Source organism: Terrapene carolina, unplaced genomic scaffold (genome assembly GCF_002925995.2).
Source record: "Terrapene carolina triunguis isolate 2854851 unplaced genomic scaffold, T_m_triunguis-2.0 Scaffold68, whole genome shotgun sequence".
NCBI classification, from domain to species: Eukaryota; Metazoa; Chordata; order Testudines; family Emydidae; genus Terrapene; species Terrapene triunguis.
The window spans coordinates 40,656,907-40,675,482 of NW_020664419.1; the positions used below are offsets into that span (position 1 = coordinate 40,656,907).

Below are 18,576 nucleotides of genomic sequence, written 5' to 3' on the forward strand. Positions count from 1 at the left end.
AAATATCTCCTAGCCTAAAGAATGAACCTTTAAAAATTCCTGATATATCCACCACCAATACCTGAAAAAAAAATTAGGTCAGGAATTAGCTGTCTGAATCAATTACCTGACAAACCATACTTGCCCTGCCATTAAGATTCTGGAAAATAGTGTCTTGGTATAAATAACATGTGTAAAATATTGCAAGGCCTAGTGAATGTTTGACCTAATAATCTCGAGTTTGGTACATTATTCTTCCGGTTATTTATTGGGACACTGACAATTTGAATTCATTTAAATTCACTCTTCTGATATAGTATCCTTTAAATTGTGTACTCTGGTGTGTGTGTGTTTTTTTCTTTTACCCTTAAAGATATGTATAAGGATATTTCTGCCAATGTGTAGGTGAGCCAAGAAGAATAACCCTAAACTTGTTCAGGCCCACCACTCCTCCACCCTGCCCTTTCTCTCTGTACATGCTCTAGCCAACTGCCTCTTCAGTAGAGCTGGTCAGAACACTTTTGCCAAAATCAAATTGTGGGGAAATGTTTCTTCCGAGCATACTGATATTGACAAAACTTTCATCAGGAAGGCTGACAGCTAGACTCCCTGGTGGTTAGGTACTGGTCTAGAATGGGGAAGACCCAGGTTCCAGGACCTGCTCTTCATGATTTTGAGTGATCTGGGATGGAAATCCTGCTCTGAATCAAGCAAAGCAGGGACTTGAAGATGGGACTACCCCAGGCCAGGGCCCTCTATCTACACATGTGCACGCCCTTTGTGAAAACATTTGAAGGGTTTAGTTTTCATTCCAACGTGAAACGAAAACTAACTTTGAAAGTTGCTGCACAATGGAATCGTCAGGTCTACTCATCCATTCTGCTTCCAGCTTTGCTGCTGCTCCTGGCCAACTCTCTCACGCTCTCACAGGTTTTGGAATTGAGGAAGAGCATGCTTCATTGTAAAACAGTGACAGTGACTACACATAAAGTGCAGTCACTGGAAGAAAGTAAGCAAACTGAAAGAGAATTTTTTTTCTCTTTCAATCATCTTCGAGGTTATCATCATGGGAGCAGGTAAAACATTTTCAGATGGAAATGTGATTTTTTTCAAATTGAGGGTGTCCTTTTAATCTCCATATGAAAAGGTTTAAATGTTCTGGTTTCACAGGCATCTGTGAATGCTTTCATCAGTTTTAAAATATTTACAACAGAGAATTGGAAGATAAAAGCACTGAAAACTGTAGGGCTTTCTGCAAGCTTTTCAGGACCTAGTCCTGCAAGGTGCTGAGCAACCCCTGAAGATACTAATTGCCCTCATCTCCCATGGATCTCATCAGGAATTGAAGGTGCTAAGTACCTTGCAAGATTGAACCCTCAGAGCAGGAAACAATCTCTATGTTGCCCTCAGTAAGCATGTGGAGCCTTTCCTGATCTCTATAGGAGTTCTGCACATGGATCTAAGGCAGCAGATGGCCCACTGTATTGTAATGCTGATTTCCCTGGATCCACTGCAAGATTTCAGACTTTGCAAAACCCTTGCTATGGGGATCTATGGGGAGTTGCACTTTTCAGCTTTCTGCATTTTACAGAGGCTACTTGGAACCCTGTATAACAGCCCTGCCTATGAACTCTGAAAGGAAATGGTCTCAGGAATATAAAGAGAGATACGGAAGGAAGTAGGTTGAATAGTATAAAGTCAAACCACCATTTGAGCTGGAAACTGGTAAATGTCACTTTTCCTTCTTAACTCCTATAAAATGAAGTGCGTGTGGGGGCGGGGATGTAAGAACAAAAGGTATCATCACTTTTCATTAGAGTATATTTAACCTATTCTCCATGTCTGATTTCTTTTAATATATATTGGGCATTTAAATCTGTAAAATTGTATGTGATATACTGTACCACACTGCCAAAAGGCCTGAAATAGGACATCATGATCACATTTGATGTGATCAAGGAAATATCAGAATAAGAGCCTCACTCTCTACATATCATTCAATGATGCCGTTCCCTTGCCTATACTCCTTAATTTTGTTCTCAGGCTCCTCTTCATTTTATTCTAATGAGAAACAGGCCCCAACCTCACAGTATGCTCAGATCCAAACTGGCTCAATATCTGAGGCCATTTCTTAATTTAACTAAGTCATATACCTTGAGGTGTAACTTCTATGAATGACAGTGCACAAGCTAACTTAATGACATCGAGACTGGACCTGGCTGCCCACTCTTATTGAATGCACAGGCCTGTAAATCATGGGATGTAACTGGAGGTGGGCTAGTAAGCCTGCCCTGAATAATGAGGTGGGTCTCGGTACACTGGGACCACACTTCAAACAACCAGATATCCCAAGTTACTGCTTCACATTAAAGTTTTCAAAAAATATTCTAGAAGGGTATAAACCCCCAGGGCAAAAGCCAACTAATAACTGATGAGGGATAAGAAGAAACTTCCCCTCTGGGCAGCTATTCCATACTGTCCCCTGTTTGGTTTCTTGCATCTTCCACTGTAGCATCTACACCTCTACCCCGATATAATGCTGTCCTCGGGAGCCAAAAAATCTTACTGTGTTATAGGTGAAACCGTGTTATATTGAACTTGCTTTGATCCACCAAAGTGCTGCTTTACTGCTTTATATCTGAATTTGCGTTATATCGGGTCGCGTTATATTGGGGTAGAGGTGTATTATTAGCCACTGTCAGAGAGGGGGAGCCTGATTAGATGGATCACTGGTGTGATTCACTGCAGGAACCCTCATCTGTAGAAAGGGCAACCATTGGCAATCATCTGTAGAAAGGTATGCCACAGGGCAACTGAGGCCTTCCATTATCATAGAATCATAGAATATCAAGGTTGGAAGGGACCTCAGGAGGTCATCTAGTCCAACCCCCTGCTCAAAGCAGGACCAATCCCCAACTAAATCCCCAAATTGCCCCCTCAAGAATTGAACTCACAACCCTGGGTTTAGCAGGCCAATGCGCAAACCACTGAGCTATCCCTCCCCCCACCCCCACCCCCACCCCCACCCCATTTTAAGAAATGGCAAAGATGGGGGATGGTAGGAGAAGGGAAGGTTGTCATGGGGTGATTGGTAGTGTAGAAAAAATCAGCCCTTCCAATGTTCTTACATTGTTTAAACAGCCCTCTCTAGGACTTTGATTATCTGTGGGTTGTTGTAGGCCAGATTCCAGGAAGGGGATAAACAACCCCCTGAGATGAAGGATAGAGAACAAAAGTCTCTTTATTCTCTTGGTGGAAGAGGCTGCGTGGTATATGTAATATTTTTCCCCCTACAGGGAGGGTGCTGGCGGAGAGCTAATCTCACTCTGTAGTTGGGCATTTCTGAGGATTAACGTGCAGTTTTATAGCAAGTGCTCAGTGTTTGACTGTGGGGCTTGAGGACAGGAGCCCCAAGTGCAGTACAGACCTGGTAGGGGCCTGGCAGCCCGGCCCACAGGCCATGCAACTTTATTTAAGAGGCTAAAGATAATGTTTTTTTGGCACTGGATTCTCTTTAAATGTCCACATTAAAAGCACTTTAAAACTGTACTACATGCATAACTTTTAACAACTAGCCCATGTTTTTGGCTAGTGGAGGAGCAGGTTATACAACTAATGGCATCTCAGTCTATTGTATTTTGCTAACAGCTGCAGAATCAAGTTTGTTTTTACATTAGTGCCTCTATTATTTATTTGGGTATTTGGCTACTGTCATTGAAAGGCTTTTATTAATAATACTTTGCACTGTGATTACCATAACCACTGAGACTACTTAAGTGTACCCACCTTCACTATTACCTTGTCCCCTACCTCTGTGTGTCTTTAGCCATATGTTATGTCTTGTGAGCTCTCTGGGCCAGGGAATGTCTGTTTTACTTGTTTGTACAGTGCCTAGCACAATGAACCCCTGATACCTGCTTGGAGCCTGTAAGTGCTACCAAAAGATATGGATAATAATAATAGTCCCTTTCATCCACAGATCTTGTGCCCTTTTACGGAGGAATAAATATTATTATTGTATTTGACAGATGGAGAAACAATGGAACTCAGAGGTTATGTTCCTTGCACAAGCTTATATAGTTGGGACAAAGCTGGAAGTAGGATCCAGGCCTCCTGATGCTAAATTCTTTGTCCTACCCCCTAGAGAATACTGCACTCCTTTACCTTTCGGTGGGGATGGGAGTGAGGTTTGGGGTGGGTGATAGGGATTTTTTTAGGGAGGGGATTTTCGGGTGGGTGATAAGGATTTTTTGGGGGGGAAGCATGAAATAAACTGCCATTTACTCAGTTTCTAACACCTTTCTTTGGTTCCTCTTTATCTGTTGCCAATTTAGACATGCTACCTCAGAGCTGGTGTATTTTTTGTTATAAATTTGCATACCCTTGACTGACACTGTGCTTCACTAGGAGCATATGAGCAGAACTCCTCTGGTTGGCATTCACTTTTTTACTTTTCATTTTTTTTTTAACTTGTTTCACCTATTTCCACTAGAAAGGATTTGTTGGTATAGTTATATTGGCAAACTGTTCTAGGGGAGATGCAGGTTACAGTAGCAAATGAATTTTTGCCGGTAAAGCTTATACTATCTCCTAAATGAAAGACATTTTATGCTGGTATAACTGCGTTTACACTAGGGCATTTGCTGGCACAGCTGTATTGGTTAGAGATTTTATTCTTCCTCCCCACCCTCCCACTCCTAACTAACATAGCTATGTTGGTAAACCGTTAAAATGGAGACCAGGCCGGAGACAAAGGAAAATAAGGGAGCTTATGAGATGAAACAGTCAAACAAGGGGAGATGAAGAAACAAAGCGATGAAGGGGGGAGAAAACAGGAGATAAGTCAGCTAACCAGAGGGCAGCTTACCAGCAGAGTCTGGGATCAGTAGGCAGAGTATGACCAACCAGGCTGTCAACAAAGCACAGACAGGAAAAGAATCTGACTAGGAAGTTATGCAATATGGTTCTTGGTTCCATCTGGGAAAGGGTGTAGCTTAGCAGCAGGAAAAGGCTACTTCGTATTTTTCTTAAAGAAAAGTATGAACTCTAATGCTGAAATACTTGTATTGGGAGGGGGAGCGGAATCACAAAGAATGTCAGAATCTGAAAAAAGACAAGAGAAGTAGAAAAAAATGTTGTGCCTCCATTTTGTGTTTGCAAAATCTAAGCCATTCCTGATGCTCACCAAAATGAGCATTTCAGCTATTTTTCCCCCATAACCACAGAGAAGACAATGCTACATATGCTCAGCACTCATTAGCAACCCATCAACAGGAGTCAAATTCTTCTCTCCGTTATACTGAGGCAAATCGGGAGTCATTCCAGTCACTTGAATGCAATTAGTCCAGTTTTATTTCAGTGTAATGGAGAGCAGATTTTGGCCCATGTACCCAAATGAAGAAAGGAAATAAAGTTAGAGCCCTGGGTTGTATTAGTCTAAATAGCTAGGAATGAACTCCTTATTTTAAAAATGAGTAACCTGACAGAGTCCTTTTTAATGAAAGAGTTTGTGAAGATCCCTCAATCTTTACAGCTATTTGAAAGTATTTCACCTGTTCACTTGCTAACCAGCAAATGCTGATGTAATACTATGGCTATGTCTACACAGCATACCACTTGCGGTGGCATGTAGGGTACGTGTAGCTACACACCACAGTGAAAAGCCGGCTGCATCCATACCGCGGTGTGTAGCTACATGTGTCAGGGAAAGACTTTGGTAGCAGGGAAAGGCTCCAACAGCAGGGATCTTCTAGAACCTTTCCCGCTGCCTCCCTCCTGCCAGAGCTTTTCCCTACTGCCAGAGCCTTTCTCTGTGATGGGGAAAGGCTCCGGGAGCAGGGAGGCAGCAGGACACTACACTTCCAAAAATAGCAGTGTATATCGGGGAGGCACTGCTGGGTGTGTAATGAGTCACGTAGGGTACATACACTGAAGTTTTGGCATGTCTTTACTCTACTCATCTAAGCTGAGCCTCACCATGTACACTACTATTTATACCCGTGCTAGGGAGGCATGCAGCGTATGTATTCTACACACTGCCATAAAGAGTGTTCAGTGTAGACATACCCTAAGTCTCTGCGATAGTCACAGCTTGCCACTTGAGTGACAGAAACACTGGTCCACAATGGGGTCCAGCTTACTCTAGTGGTTAATGCTGGTGGTGGAAAGTCTGCTAGGGGACAAGGCTGTGGTGGTAGGAAGCTGCTGCAACCTCTCTGTGCTGGGGAGAAATAATGGCCCAGTGAAGGCTAAAGAGTGGGTGGTGCTGGCTAAAAAGTGAACCAAACTGGTTGGCTAAGGACTGCACTGATTCAGTATCTGGAAGCAGTGAAGCTCCTATGGAGTCCTCAGGAAGAACTATAGCTTCCCCATCATGGACGTGCGTGATATTGGAAACACTACCTATCCTCCACTCGGTGAATCCCCCTTCTGGTGTAGGCGGCTTAGCTGTAACTTGGCCTACTGTAGTTCTCTGCCTTCTGATATTGTGTATATCTGTCTACTGGTAAGATTGTAGTCTATTGCTAATTTAATTCTACTGCGTCACTCAAATGATTGGCTAAGGACTGAAGATAAATCCTGTATGTAAGTGAAAACTCATGCAGCATAAAGCTTTCAAAACACATAAAAATGCCAATACAAGAAGTTCTCAGTCAACATTTTTGGAGAGGGCTAACAATTCTCATCAATAAAATAAAAAGCATGATGTTGAATCTGTCATAGTTCTCTCTCCTCCTGTTACAATGACCAATCACTACACTTTATTTTTAGTTCTACTACATAATATTTTACTTACTCACTCCAAATAATGTTCATTTCCCAGTCAGGTAGCATACTAATATAACCAGAGAGGAAGGATGGTGCTAGCCTGAGACTCGGGAGACACAGATTCAATTCCTTGCTCCTCCACAGACTTGCTGTGTGACCTTGGGCAGGTTGCTTAGGCCCAGATCCTCAAAGGTATTTAGGCTCCTAACTTCAATTGATTTCAGTAAAAGTTAGAAGCCTAAATACCTTTGGGAATCTAGGTCTTAGTATCTCTTTGCCCCAGTTCCCCATCTGTAAAGTGTTAGTACTTTCTATCTCACAGGGATGTTGTGAGGATAAATGCATTATGATAGTCAAGGGCTCAGATAGTATGAGAATTGTTGCTATATAAGTACCATAGATCAGTAGTTCTCAACCAGGGGTACGCAGAGGTCTTCCAGGCAGTACATCAACTCATCTAGATATTTGCCTAGTTTTACAACAGGCTACATAAAAAGCACTAGCGAAGTCAGTACAAACTAAAATTTCATACAGACAGTGACTTGTTTATACTGCTTTATATGGCATATACTGAAATGTTAGTACAATAGTTGTATGTCAATTGATTTACTTTATAAGTATATGGTAAAAATGAGAACATAAGCAATTTTTCAGTAATAATGTGCTGTGACACTTTTGTATTTTTATGTCTGATTTGTAAGCAAGTAATTTTTAAATGAGGTGAATCTTGGGGTACGCAAGACAAATCAGACTCCTGCAAGTGGTACAGTAGTCTGGAAAGGTTGAGAACCACTGCCATAGATGGATATAAGCCAGCCCTCAATCTAACAATCAACTGAGCCCAGGCCACTAAAGTGAGAGGAAAGTTAATGGCAGTATGGCTACCAATTTGTAAAGGGAAATGTGCAAGAACTATAATTCAAATTCATTAAAATGTAATATAGAGGCTTTAAAAGACAATAGGTGACATCACAATGTCTAGGGTTACCATACGTCCGGATTTTCCCAGACATGTCCAGCATTTGGTCCTCAAATCCCCGTCGGGGAGGAATTTCCAAAAAGCAGGATATGTCCGGGAAAATAGGGAGGCATGGTAAAGGGACCGCCTCCTCCCCAGGCTCCAACTTTCCAGGACCGGGCGGCGGCTGTTCGTTCTCCCCACCTGGGCAGCCGGACTCGGGAGCAGCCTCTTCTGCAGCTCTCACTGCTGCAGCTCTCACTGCCGCAGCTCTCACTGCCGCGGGGGGAAGCGGCCAAGCATGTGGCGCTCGGCGGCTGCAGCTCTGGCGCCCGGGGCGTGAACCCCCTGAGCCCGGGCCTGCTGCGGGGACCCAGCTGGTGCAATCCCGCGGGCGGCCCTAGCGTGGGGGCAGCAGGCCCCAGCCCCCTGTCCTGCTCGGGTCCCGCAGGGAATGAACGGGGCTGCCGATGCCTCCGCCCCGGGGCCGCCCACGGGATTGCACCAGCTGGGCAGCCAGCCCAGATGCGACTGGCCAGGGGCTGGGCGCAGCGTGCGTGCTGCTGGGTCCTGGCCCCACAGCAGGCCCGGGCTCAGTGGGTTCACGCCCCAGGCGCCAGAGCCGCAGCCACCGAGCGCCACGTGCTTGGCTGCTTCCTCCCCCTGCAGCAGTGGGAGCTGCAGCAGCGGCTGATCCTGAGTCCGGCTGCCCAGGTGGGGAGAACGAACAGCCGCCGGCTGGCCCTGCGGGCCGCCCCTCTACTCTCCCTCCAGGTACCGCGCCCGAGTCCTGCCTGCTCGGGGCCAGGCTGGACTCACACTCACCCCGGCCCCGCGCTCCCCTGTGTCTCCCGGGCCTCCCTCCAGCGCTTGCAGAGGGAGGAGGAATGGGGGACGGGGGTGTTGTTGGTTTTTTTTCGCTCTGCTGCCATTTTTTCTTTTGTTTTTTTGCTCTGCACCCCCCCACCCCCTGCATCCCGATATTTGACCTGGGTGATCTGGTCACCCTAGGGGGTGGAGTTGGGGTGGGGACTTTGGGGAAGGGGTGGAGTTGGGGCAGGGTCGGTGGCGGGGAAGGGGCGGAGTTGGGGCGGGGCCGGGGCCCCGTGGAGTGTCCTCTTTTTGCAGTATTGAAATATGGTAACCCTAACCATGTCAAATTAGATGGTTTCCCTTTTCTACAAGTGGCACTAATGCATTTTGGAACAATGAGGGGCGTAAGCAGGCAGTGAAGCTGTGATGCTTTGTGTTTCCTGCGTGTACTCTACTTTTCCCTTTGTAGTAATTGCAATAAGAGTTGCAGCAAGCTGCTGGTGAAAGGCAGAGCCCTGTTACAGAAGAGAGCTACACATTGCTCTTTCACGGAATCTACACTTTTGTTCTTGGTTTTGATTTTCAGTTAAAAACAACTAACGCTAGGCTCAACATATCTGTTTGCTGTTTGCATATGGAAAAATAACCAAGTACGACACTGGGGAAAATCTTACTTAAAACCTTGTCACTTCATTGGTCATTACCTGTGGTATAACTCCAAATGCCTTTCTCCACTGCTGCACAGTGATTGTGTTCCAAGAGACGCCATCAATTTGCATATCTCCTTCTGTATTCAGCAGCCTTAAAAAGGCAAAGAGCAAAGTGCTTTTCCCCGACCCAGTTCTTCCCAAAAGACCCACCTGCAATATTAAATAATTCAAAGTGAATGGAGACTCCTTTGCTTAATATTGTTCATGCATTAACCACAAAGAAAGGATGCAGCACAACTGAAGGACTATCCCATACAGAACTTAGTAGGATAGGATGTGTATTACCATTGTTTTTGGGAAAGGTAAAGGACCTCAGCAGAGATATGAAACACTGAGCCAGATTCTGCTCTTACTTTTGTGTAACCTCATTTAGCTACCCAAGGAGAGAATCTGTCCTTCTGCGTTTAGCCAAAGAGCACAAATGTACTTATCCATTACCCTTATTTATTACCCATCCTCCCTACAGCCCTTCTCCTTCCATTTTGTAGTGGATCCCCCTTCAGAAAAGACCTTAAAATTCAAACAAATGAAAACAAGTATGTATTGTATTTCAGCAACGTTGTTAAGATGGGCCTAACTCTGATCTTACACTGGGGTAACTTGATTGACTTTGATGACTTTGCTCCTCATTGATACTGGCATCAGTGAGATCAGACTCTGGCACTATGTTACAGTTGCAATACGTGTTCTGGTTTCTCCATAACTTAGCAGGGCTGACAAAATACTGCAGATGACACAACATCAATTAAAGAAGGAACTTCTAAATGCATGACCATCAGACTTGTGCAAAACAATCTCTTCCTTATTAAGGCTGGATTCTGCAGGAAGGGCCACAACGAGGCCCTCTTTTTCTTTAAACCGGGTGCACTTCTTTCTGTGACATTATGCCACAGCAGAAGGATCTGATACTTCCTAAAAACACTGGTTGCTATTTAAATAGTTTGCATTTCCCACACAGTGGAATTCAAGATTACCTCATCTTATCCCCTATACTTAGAATAGGCAATACCTGTGGGAACAGTTGGCAAATGTTGACACACTAATGGCTTTGACTGTAGTGTATTTTCTCACAGCGAATGCTGTGCAATCTGAGCAAAGGCTGTTTTGGCAGATGGGAACAAGACAATTTTGGAAGTGAAGTGGTGGAAATTTCCTGCTGTTCGGGACCCTCCCTGTAAAGTGAACAACACAGCATCAGACCTGACTCTGAGGGAGGAGTGAGGGCTAAGCACCCGCTGCTACCATCGAGTTAAAAAGCACAGTAGATACTTGGCCTCTCTTATCTCCTATCTCTCATGCTTATTTCTATTATCCTCAATAGGGGGATCTTACAAGGATCTAGCTGCAAGGTAAAATACCGTGGTGCACTTAAAGCTCATTCTGCTTCTAGAGACATTACCAGTTCTAGTGGTAGTCACCATTTCAAGTAAAGGGAAAACCTCTGAAACTGGAATGAACTTCTTAGGCGCACTGCTGTAAAAGGGATCCTTGTTTTAATTGCAATGCAGCTTTATGCCCATCTCTCTACTGCACATACAAAATCTTTCCTTTTCATTATCCTTTGGCATCAATCATTTTCCAGGTAGTAAGTGAAGTGAAATTTAATCCACCACCCATACGTTAGGTATCCTACAGAGCACATCTCATCCAGAGGGAGAGTGGTTTAGAGGACGAAACTAAAAGAAGTCAGACTCCAGAGTTCCAATCTTTGGCTCCTCAATTGGTGTAAATCAGTATAGTTCCATTAAAGTCAATGGAGCTATGGCAGCTTACAGCAGGTAGAGATCTGTCTCACTGTGTGGCTTAGGAACATCATTTAACCTCTCTGTTTCTGTTTCCTCAGCTACGAAATGGGGTTAAACCTACCTACATCTTCCTCACTGGGGCCTTGATTCAGGAAAGTATTTACTGGACTTCAATGGGACTTTCCTGAAAAGGGATGCTTTCCTGAATCTGGGCTCAATGGGCAGTGAAGGTGAGTTAATGTTTGTACGGCCCTTTGAAGACAGCTTTACACATCAGATGAGTGGTTCGGAGCTCACATTCCTCTGAATACTAGAGCTAGTGATGCATTACTGTTGGCACATCATCCTGTATTCTTCTGTGCTCTATTTGGGTCAGTCTGCCCCCAAAATCTCTCTTTATTAGCAAACTTCCCTCCAGCCAGGGAGAAGCACAAACAGAGAAAGCAGCCAAATTCGTGTGCAGGAATAGAACTTGGTGAACTATTACTTAGGTATGTAATCAATACTCTCTACTTTCACACCCCAAACAAGTCCTTATCATACTTCACTGAGCTGTAACCACTCTTAGGATTTCTAGCAGCTCTGAGCTATTTTGTCCCCTCAATTTTCTACCTGTATCTAATAACTTCACAGCTAAGTTCTTATTAAAAACAAATGGAAACCTCATTCCTTTTTTAGGTGATTTAGATAATTACCCTGTGTTGGTGCAGCTATTTCCTGTTTTTGTTTATTAGAAATTTACCAGTCAGCCAACAATTTAGTAATTCAATTGTCTCATAAAGGGACTTTTGGGGATAAACTTAACTGAAGTCAGTTCAAACAAGACAAAACAATATCTCACCCTCTGTCCAGGACTTATTGAAAAAGAAATGTTTTCTAATACAGCAGCTCCTCCATCAATATACTTCGCTGAGAGATTCTTGACAGTCATTTGGCCTCCGGATGGCCAGGGCTTCTCTTCCTTTGCATGCTTGTTTTCAATTATGAGGACCCCTGTAAGCTGGTCATCCTTTAGTGGCTTAGTGTTATTTGTTTCTTCTTTTGGCATGTCAATGAATTTAAATATTCGGCTTACAGACCGCATCTGGGAACAATAGCAACAAAAAAACAGCACTGAGGTTGTTCTGAATACCTCAGCCGAACAGTAATTCCCATAATAAAGCTTGGGTTTTTTGTGGTAGGATATAACGTGAATTAATGTTTAAAGCAAGGGGACTTTTTGTGGAGAGCCCTGGTTCTGCTCCTGATTGTGCTTGTGGCACTGGGCAAATCTCATGACATGTCCATGCTTCAGTTTCCTCAACTGTAACTTGGGTAAAGTAATACTTTGTACCTTTTCTAAAGATTCTGAGAATCCTGGATGAGAATCTACATGTAAGAACAGAGTATAATTACTGACACAGTTTCGGAGTCTTAAACTCCTGCCGCTCCTGCAGGGGGCTCTTGACCTGACGAGTGACTTCGCTTGACTAATGCTGGATCACCTAACAATGAGACACCTTTTCCTACAGAATGTGGGGAATTTTAAAGCTCCACAACTCTAACATCAGGTACGACAGAAAGTTCATTAGACATTCACATTTATTAAAAATCTTTGAGCATTTATATGTACTTGAGAAACTGTCCATACCTTTGTACAACTATACATTGTACAAATTGGGCGGTAAGTTTTATGGCACTTAATTTTATGCCTGTATCTGTACATACTATGCTTCCCTATAGACGGGGGCAAATCTCATGGTTCAGGGAGCTTAGACAAGGCTGAATTATGCTGGCTGTCAGTGGCTTGTTGAGCTAGCACTCCCTTCCTGCGTCACAATACAACATTAAATTTAAAAATAAATAAATCTTCAGTCCTTATGGTTGCAAAGAGAACCTTCAAAAAGTTAACTGATGAAGAGGTATTTACCTAACTCTGCAAGCTGCTTGAAACAATTACTCTGACAGAAATGTGTTTAAGAGGATGTGAACACTGAAAGCTACTGACAACAATTTACATGTCACTCCTGTGATTTATTTCACTGCTGGTCAAAGCATGCAAGAAGGAGAGGGATGATCATATTTAAAAGATTTGCACAAACCATGAGTGGCATTTCATTTTGGTGATGCATGTGGGCAGAAATTGGGAGAGAACCATCATTAACTTCCTCCAGTCTGACCTTGTCTTCAGGAAGAGCCCTTCCTATGCTCTTGACACTACTGTTTGATTAGGTGTATGGCAGTAAAAGTGCTACAGCCTGATGAAGGATGTTGGAACTAGATTCATTACACTGATCTAGAGAACCTTATGTTCTTACTCCACTGCAGTTTTCCTTTAAATGTCCTTTAAATACTTCAGTTGTTATCCAAATATTTACTTAAACATAACACATTATGTTATAGCAGATGCTGCTAGTGCCTGATGTATTAAGGTTAGAATTCCAGCTTCTATTGTAATCTTTTTTTCACTTGCTTTTTCACTTTGAGACTGAAATAATCCAGCTGACCTCAGCTCTAAGGTGTATCTCTTTTTTTAAGGTTAAAATCAAATATGTTGACTCATGTCTGAGGTACAGTGTGTATTGCCTGACAATAATACTTTCCCTGTAGACTGGGAGCTGAAATTCTGTGCTTTGATTAAATGAGAAACTGAAGCTAGAAAAATCAGTCTTGGCTATCTTGTTTATATCTCATTGAGGTTCAAAATACAAGCCAAGTTTAAAGGAAGTTTGTTCAGTAGCTTTAATGTTATGTGTGTTTAAAGTTGGCATTTTACTTTTGCATGTTAAGATACGGCACATTTTTAAAATGTATTATGCCTTTGTTAAAGGCACCTGAAGCAGAGTATATAAGCTGCAGACAACTGTAGAGTTCCAGTTGGAGGAATTTACAAGCTTTGAGGATGAAGTCAATGCAGCTTGTTACTCCACAGGCCAAAGAGCTTCACATCAGGGAACACCCCATACAATGAGTGAAGCACTGCTGAATTAACAGTGTTTTCTGTTAGGACCAGGTGTTTGGAAGCCTACGGATTTAGCATAAAGAGCTCTTGAAAAATTGAGGTCTGGATCCTAGTTTAAACACCACCGTTCTCATGGTGACATGAAAGGGAGAATAGGAAGAATTTGATTCTTTACCAAAATTCTTTGTATCTTCTCACAAATCCAATCCCTCCTGTCATGCCAAATGCACCAACTCTGATAATTCTGGAAGGGGGGCAAATTCTTGTCCCCACCCCCTGTTTTTCCCAGAGGTACCCTGAGTCTCCCTCAGCCAGGGAGACTCCCCTCTCTCTTACCAACCAGGGTTGGCCTTACCATGAGGCGAACTGACGTGGCCGCCTCAGGTGCCAGACTGTGGGGGGGCACCACTAGGACCCAGAGTGTAGAAAACTGTGTCTGCTGCTGGTTCATATGTATTCTCTCTGCTCTAGATGCACAGAGATGGTGGAGTGCTGTGCTGGAGGAAGGAGGGCACAAGAGACATAACAGGCAGGCAGGAGAAAAGGTGAGAGGGAATAACAGAAAGCAGCAGGAGCTGCAGGGAGAGAGAGGAGGAGGAGCCTCTTATGTACCTCCCTAGCACCCCCAGGAGCCTGGACTGATTAACACCAGCTTCTCAAGGAGCTTCCAGTTTCCTGCTGCTTCCCTGAACCCACTTTAGGAGAACAGGCAGTTAACTGAACTAGTAGGAGCCAGTTAGGCCCTTAAGATGCTGATATTTTCCCTCACTCAGGCCCTGCTATCAGCCTGCTTATTTGTCCCCTTCAGTTGAGTGTTGAGAGCCACTATAGCTGGCACAGAACAGCAGTCATGAGTGAAAGAAGAAAACGCCCCTCTGGGGCAGCATTCTGAAAAAGAAAGAAAGCAAAGGAAGCTTTTCTATCTAAGCAGGAAGGAGCTCTCCTGAGATACATAAACACAAATGTTCACGGTGAGACTTCCGGTCCCAGTGAGGCTGTGAGTGGTGAGGGGATGCCTGATCTTCCAGTTAGTCAGAGTGCAGGTGACCTGGCAGCTACTGCAGCATCCATATCTCCATCTCAAATGGATGTAACCAGGCACATTCCTGAAGAAAAGTGTAGATCTGAGAAGAGTGTGGTGGAGGCGCAAGAAACAGCTGCTGCTGAGTTTAGTTCCTTAAGTCTAGATGATCCAGGACCGTGGACCCACTTGAGCAGTAGCCTGAGGGACTTCCTTGTACTGCATGGGCCACAGCAAGTGAAATACTTCATGTTCCCCAAAGACAATGAAAATAGAAGTTTCCATCCAACACATTACTGGCGTGAAATCCCCAATGGTGACAAAGTGGAGAGGCCATGGCTTATGTACTCAAAAACCCAGAATGCTACACACTGTTTTTGTTGCAAACTCTTCCAGTCTAATGTTCCAGCCACATTGGGTTCTACAGGAACAAAGGACTGGAAAAATCTGGCTAGAAATCTGGCATGCCATGAGAAGGCAGCAAATCACCAGAGAGCATTCCATAGGTGGAAAGAGCTTGAAATGAGACTAAGGTTAAAGGCCACCATAGATGATCAGCATCAAGAGAAGATAGCATCAGAGCCTCTTTACTGGCAAAATATTCTGAAAAGGCTCGTTGCCATTGTGAGAATGCTTGCTACCCAAAACCTAGCACCGTGTGGCACTTCAGATCAGCTGTATGTGCCAAACAATGGAAACTTCCTTAAAATTGGGGAGCTGATGGCTGAGTTTGATGCTGTACTCCAGGAGCATCTAAGAAGAGTCACCACCCAAGATATGTACACAAACCACTACCTTGGAAAAACAATTCAAAATTAGATCATACAGTTACTGGCAATAAAAGTCAAACAGAAGATTGTGGCAGATCTGAAGTCAGCAAGATATTACTCTGTTATTCTGGACTGCACACCTGACATCAGCCATACGGAACAAATGACTTTAATGGTGCGTTTTGTAACAACAACAGAACCTAATGAAAATGTCCCTGCAATGGTGACTGTCAGAGAGCATTTTCTAGAATTTATTGACATTGATGACACTACAGGAGGTGGTATGACAAATGTGCTTCTTAAAAAGCTGAAAGATACGGGAATTGCAATAGCTGACATGAGAGGTCAGGGCTACGATAATGGTGCCCACCTGAGAGGAAAGAACAGAGGAGTGCAGACATGGATCCGAGAGTTAAACCCTCGAGCTTTTTTTGGCCCATGCAGGGCCGGCTCCAGGGTTTCTGCCGCCCCAAGCGGCACAAACAAACAAACAAACAAAAAGCCGATCGGCAGCAGCTCAATCGCGCCGTTCCATTCTTCGGTGGAAGTTTGGCGGCGGGTCCTTCACTCCCTCTCTTCCTCTTCAGCGGCACTTCGGCGGCAGCTCAAAGAGGAAGAGAGGGACTGAGGGAATTCCCGCCGAAGACCCGGACGGGCCGCCCCAATAGCGGACAGAGTGCCACCCCTTTGTATTGGCCGCCCCAAGCATCTGCTTCCTTAGCTGGTGCCTGGAGCCGGCCCTGGTCCCATGCAGTTCTCATTCATTGAACTTGGTGGTCAGTGATGCAGCATCAGCTTCTAATGAGGCTGCTGAATTTTTTAATGTAATTCAAAGCATCTATGTATTTTTCTCTGCATCAACTCATCGATGGCAAATTTTGAAGCAACATCTGGGAACATCCTCTCTGACACTCAAACCACTGAGTGCCACACGATGGGAAAGTTGAGTGGAGGCGATAAAGCCTATCAAACATCAAATTGGGAAGATAGATGATGCCATAGTTGCCATTATGGAGGATAATGCTATGACAGGAACTGTTCGTGGGAGAACAGTGGAAGAGGGAAATGGAATCACCAGAAACATACATACCTGCAAATTTCTGTGTGGCTTAGTGTTGTGGCATGAAATACTGTTTGAAATAAATGCTGTAAGCAAGAGACTCCAAGGTGTTGACCTTGGTGTTGACCTATATTTGGAGCAATGGAACAACTGGACAAAGCAAAGTCATACCTACAGTCTTACCAGTCAGATGAGGGATTTCAAAACGTTCTGAAGAGTGCACAGAAGTTGGCAGAGGAACTTCACACTGAAGCTATTTTCCCACCCATTCAAGAATACAAGAAGACATTTTGATTACGAGGCACGGGATAATCCCATAAGAGACCCCAAACAACAATTCAAAGTTGAATTCTTTAACCAGGTGCTAGATTGTGCAATACAGTCAGTTGAAGAACGTTTCATGCAGCTCAAGGAACACAGCAGTATATTTGGGATGTTGTATGATATTTCAAAACTCCTCACTATACCTGAAGAAGACCTACACCAGCAATGCAGGGCACTAGAGACAGGGTTGACACATGATTACATGAGCTATATTGATGCGAGTGATTTAGGTGATGAACTGAAAGCCCTTTCAAGATACATTTCAGCAGGATCAACTCCAAAGGCTGTTCTGGAATATATGTGCACAAATAAGATGACCACCCTCTTTCCAACTGCTTCTGTTGCTCTGCGCATACTTCTAACACTTCCTGTAACAGTTGTCAGTGGACAACGCAGCTTCTCCAAGCTGAAGTTAATAAAAACACATCTACGCTCCACAATGACACAGGAGAGGCTGGTCGGCCTTGCAACCATCTCAATAGCGCATGAGCTGGCCCAGACTGTGGACCTTCAGGAAGAAGGCACAATTGAGACCTTTCAAAGTTTTGGCCCAAGCGAGGGGGCATAGGGGCATCATTTGAGCTCCCCGCCTCAGGTGCCAAAATGTTGTGGGCCGGCCTTGTTACGATCACAGTGTTTCAGCTGGTGCTGTCAGGAGTCAAGTTCTCAGTGGACTCCCCTGTGCTCCTCTGTACAGGAACAGACTCTCCATATGCCAGGTCGAGCCACCATTGAGTCAGCAAGCCCTCCATCTGGACAGAGGGGCAGCCAGGCCCAATTTGGGTGGCACTGGAACGATGCAGCTGGAGTGATGCTCCAAACTGCTACAACAGCAGCCAGACTGATTTTAATATGGGACCACTTTTTAAAAGTGGTTGGCCAGGTCCTCCTCCTCCTTCCCCCAGCTCTGTAGCCTATGGAACTTTGTGCAAGTACAAAACCCTTGGGAAGGGGGGTTTCTCCCCACCAATGGACACCGCTGTAGAGTTCCCAGCCACAACATTATCATGAAACAAATTTTAAGGGTGATAAATGTATTAAGCCATCCGCTTAATTAAAAAGAGACATTCTCAGATACCATTGTACAACAAGATAAGTCACCTTGCATCTGAAGAAGTGAGGTTCTTACCCACGAAAGCTTATGCTCCCAATACTTCTGTTAGTCTCAAAGGTGCCACAGGACCCTCTGTTGCTTTTTACAGATTCAGACTAACACGGCTACCCCTCTGATACTTGATCCAGTAGGTGAGCTCAGAGTTTGCTTAGCTCTACACAAAATGCCTAGGAGAGGAGCCCAGTAGTTAAGATACTCTCCCTGGGAGACCACCACCACTTCAAGTCCCTGCTCTGACTGATAAGCAGGAATTTGAGCAGGGGTCTCCTGCTTCTCAGGTGAGTATTCTAGTCACTGTTTTTCTGTCCCAATTGATAGTTATTCAATTACAATTAAAAACTTCAATAGGAGACATTGAAGGAGACTCAGATCA

The 18,576-nt window shown here is 44.2% G+C and overlaps 1 protein-coding gene across 1 annotated transcript in view; it reads right to left on the minus strand.

Annotated features, from left to right (window-relative positions):
* The window catches only part of CFTR (CF transmembrane conductance regulator), a 136,085-nt gene that overhangs the window by 24,396 nt on the left and 93,113 nt on the right, over positions 1–18,576 (minus strand). Inside the window, exons 22-23 of the mRNA XM_026648922.1 lie at positions 11,815–12,057; positions 9,223–9,378 (exon numbers count right to left, since the gene is read on the minus strand). Of these exons, the coding sequence (XP_026504707.1) occupies positions 9,223–9,378; positions 11,815–12,057 (399 nt within the window). The remainder of the gene's footprint in view (positions 1–9,222; positions 9,379–11,814; positions 12,058–18,576) is intronic.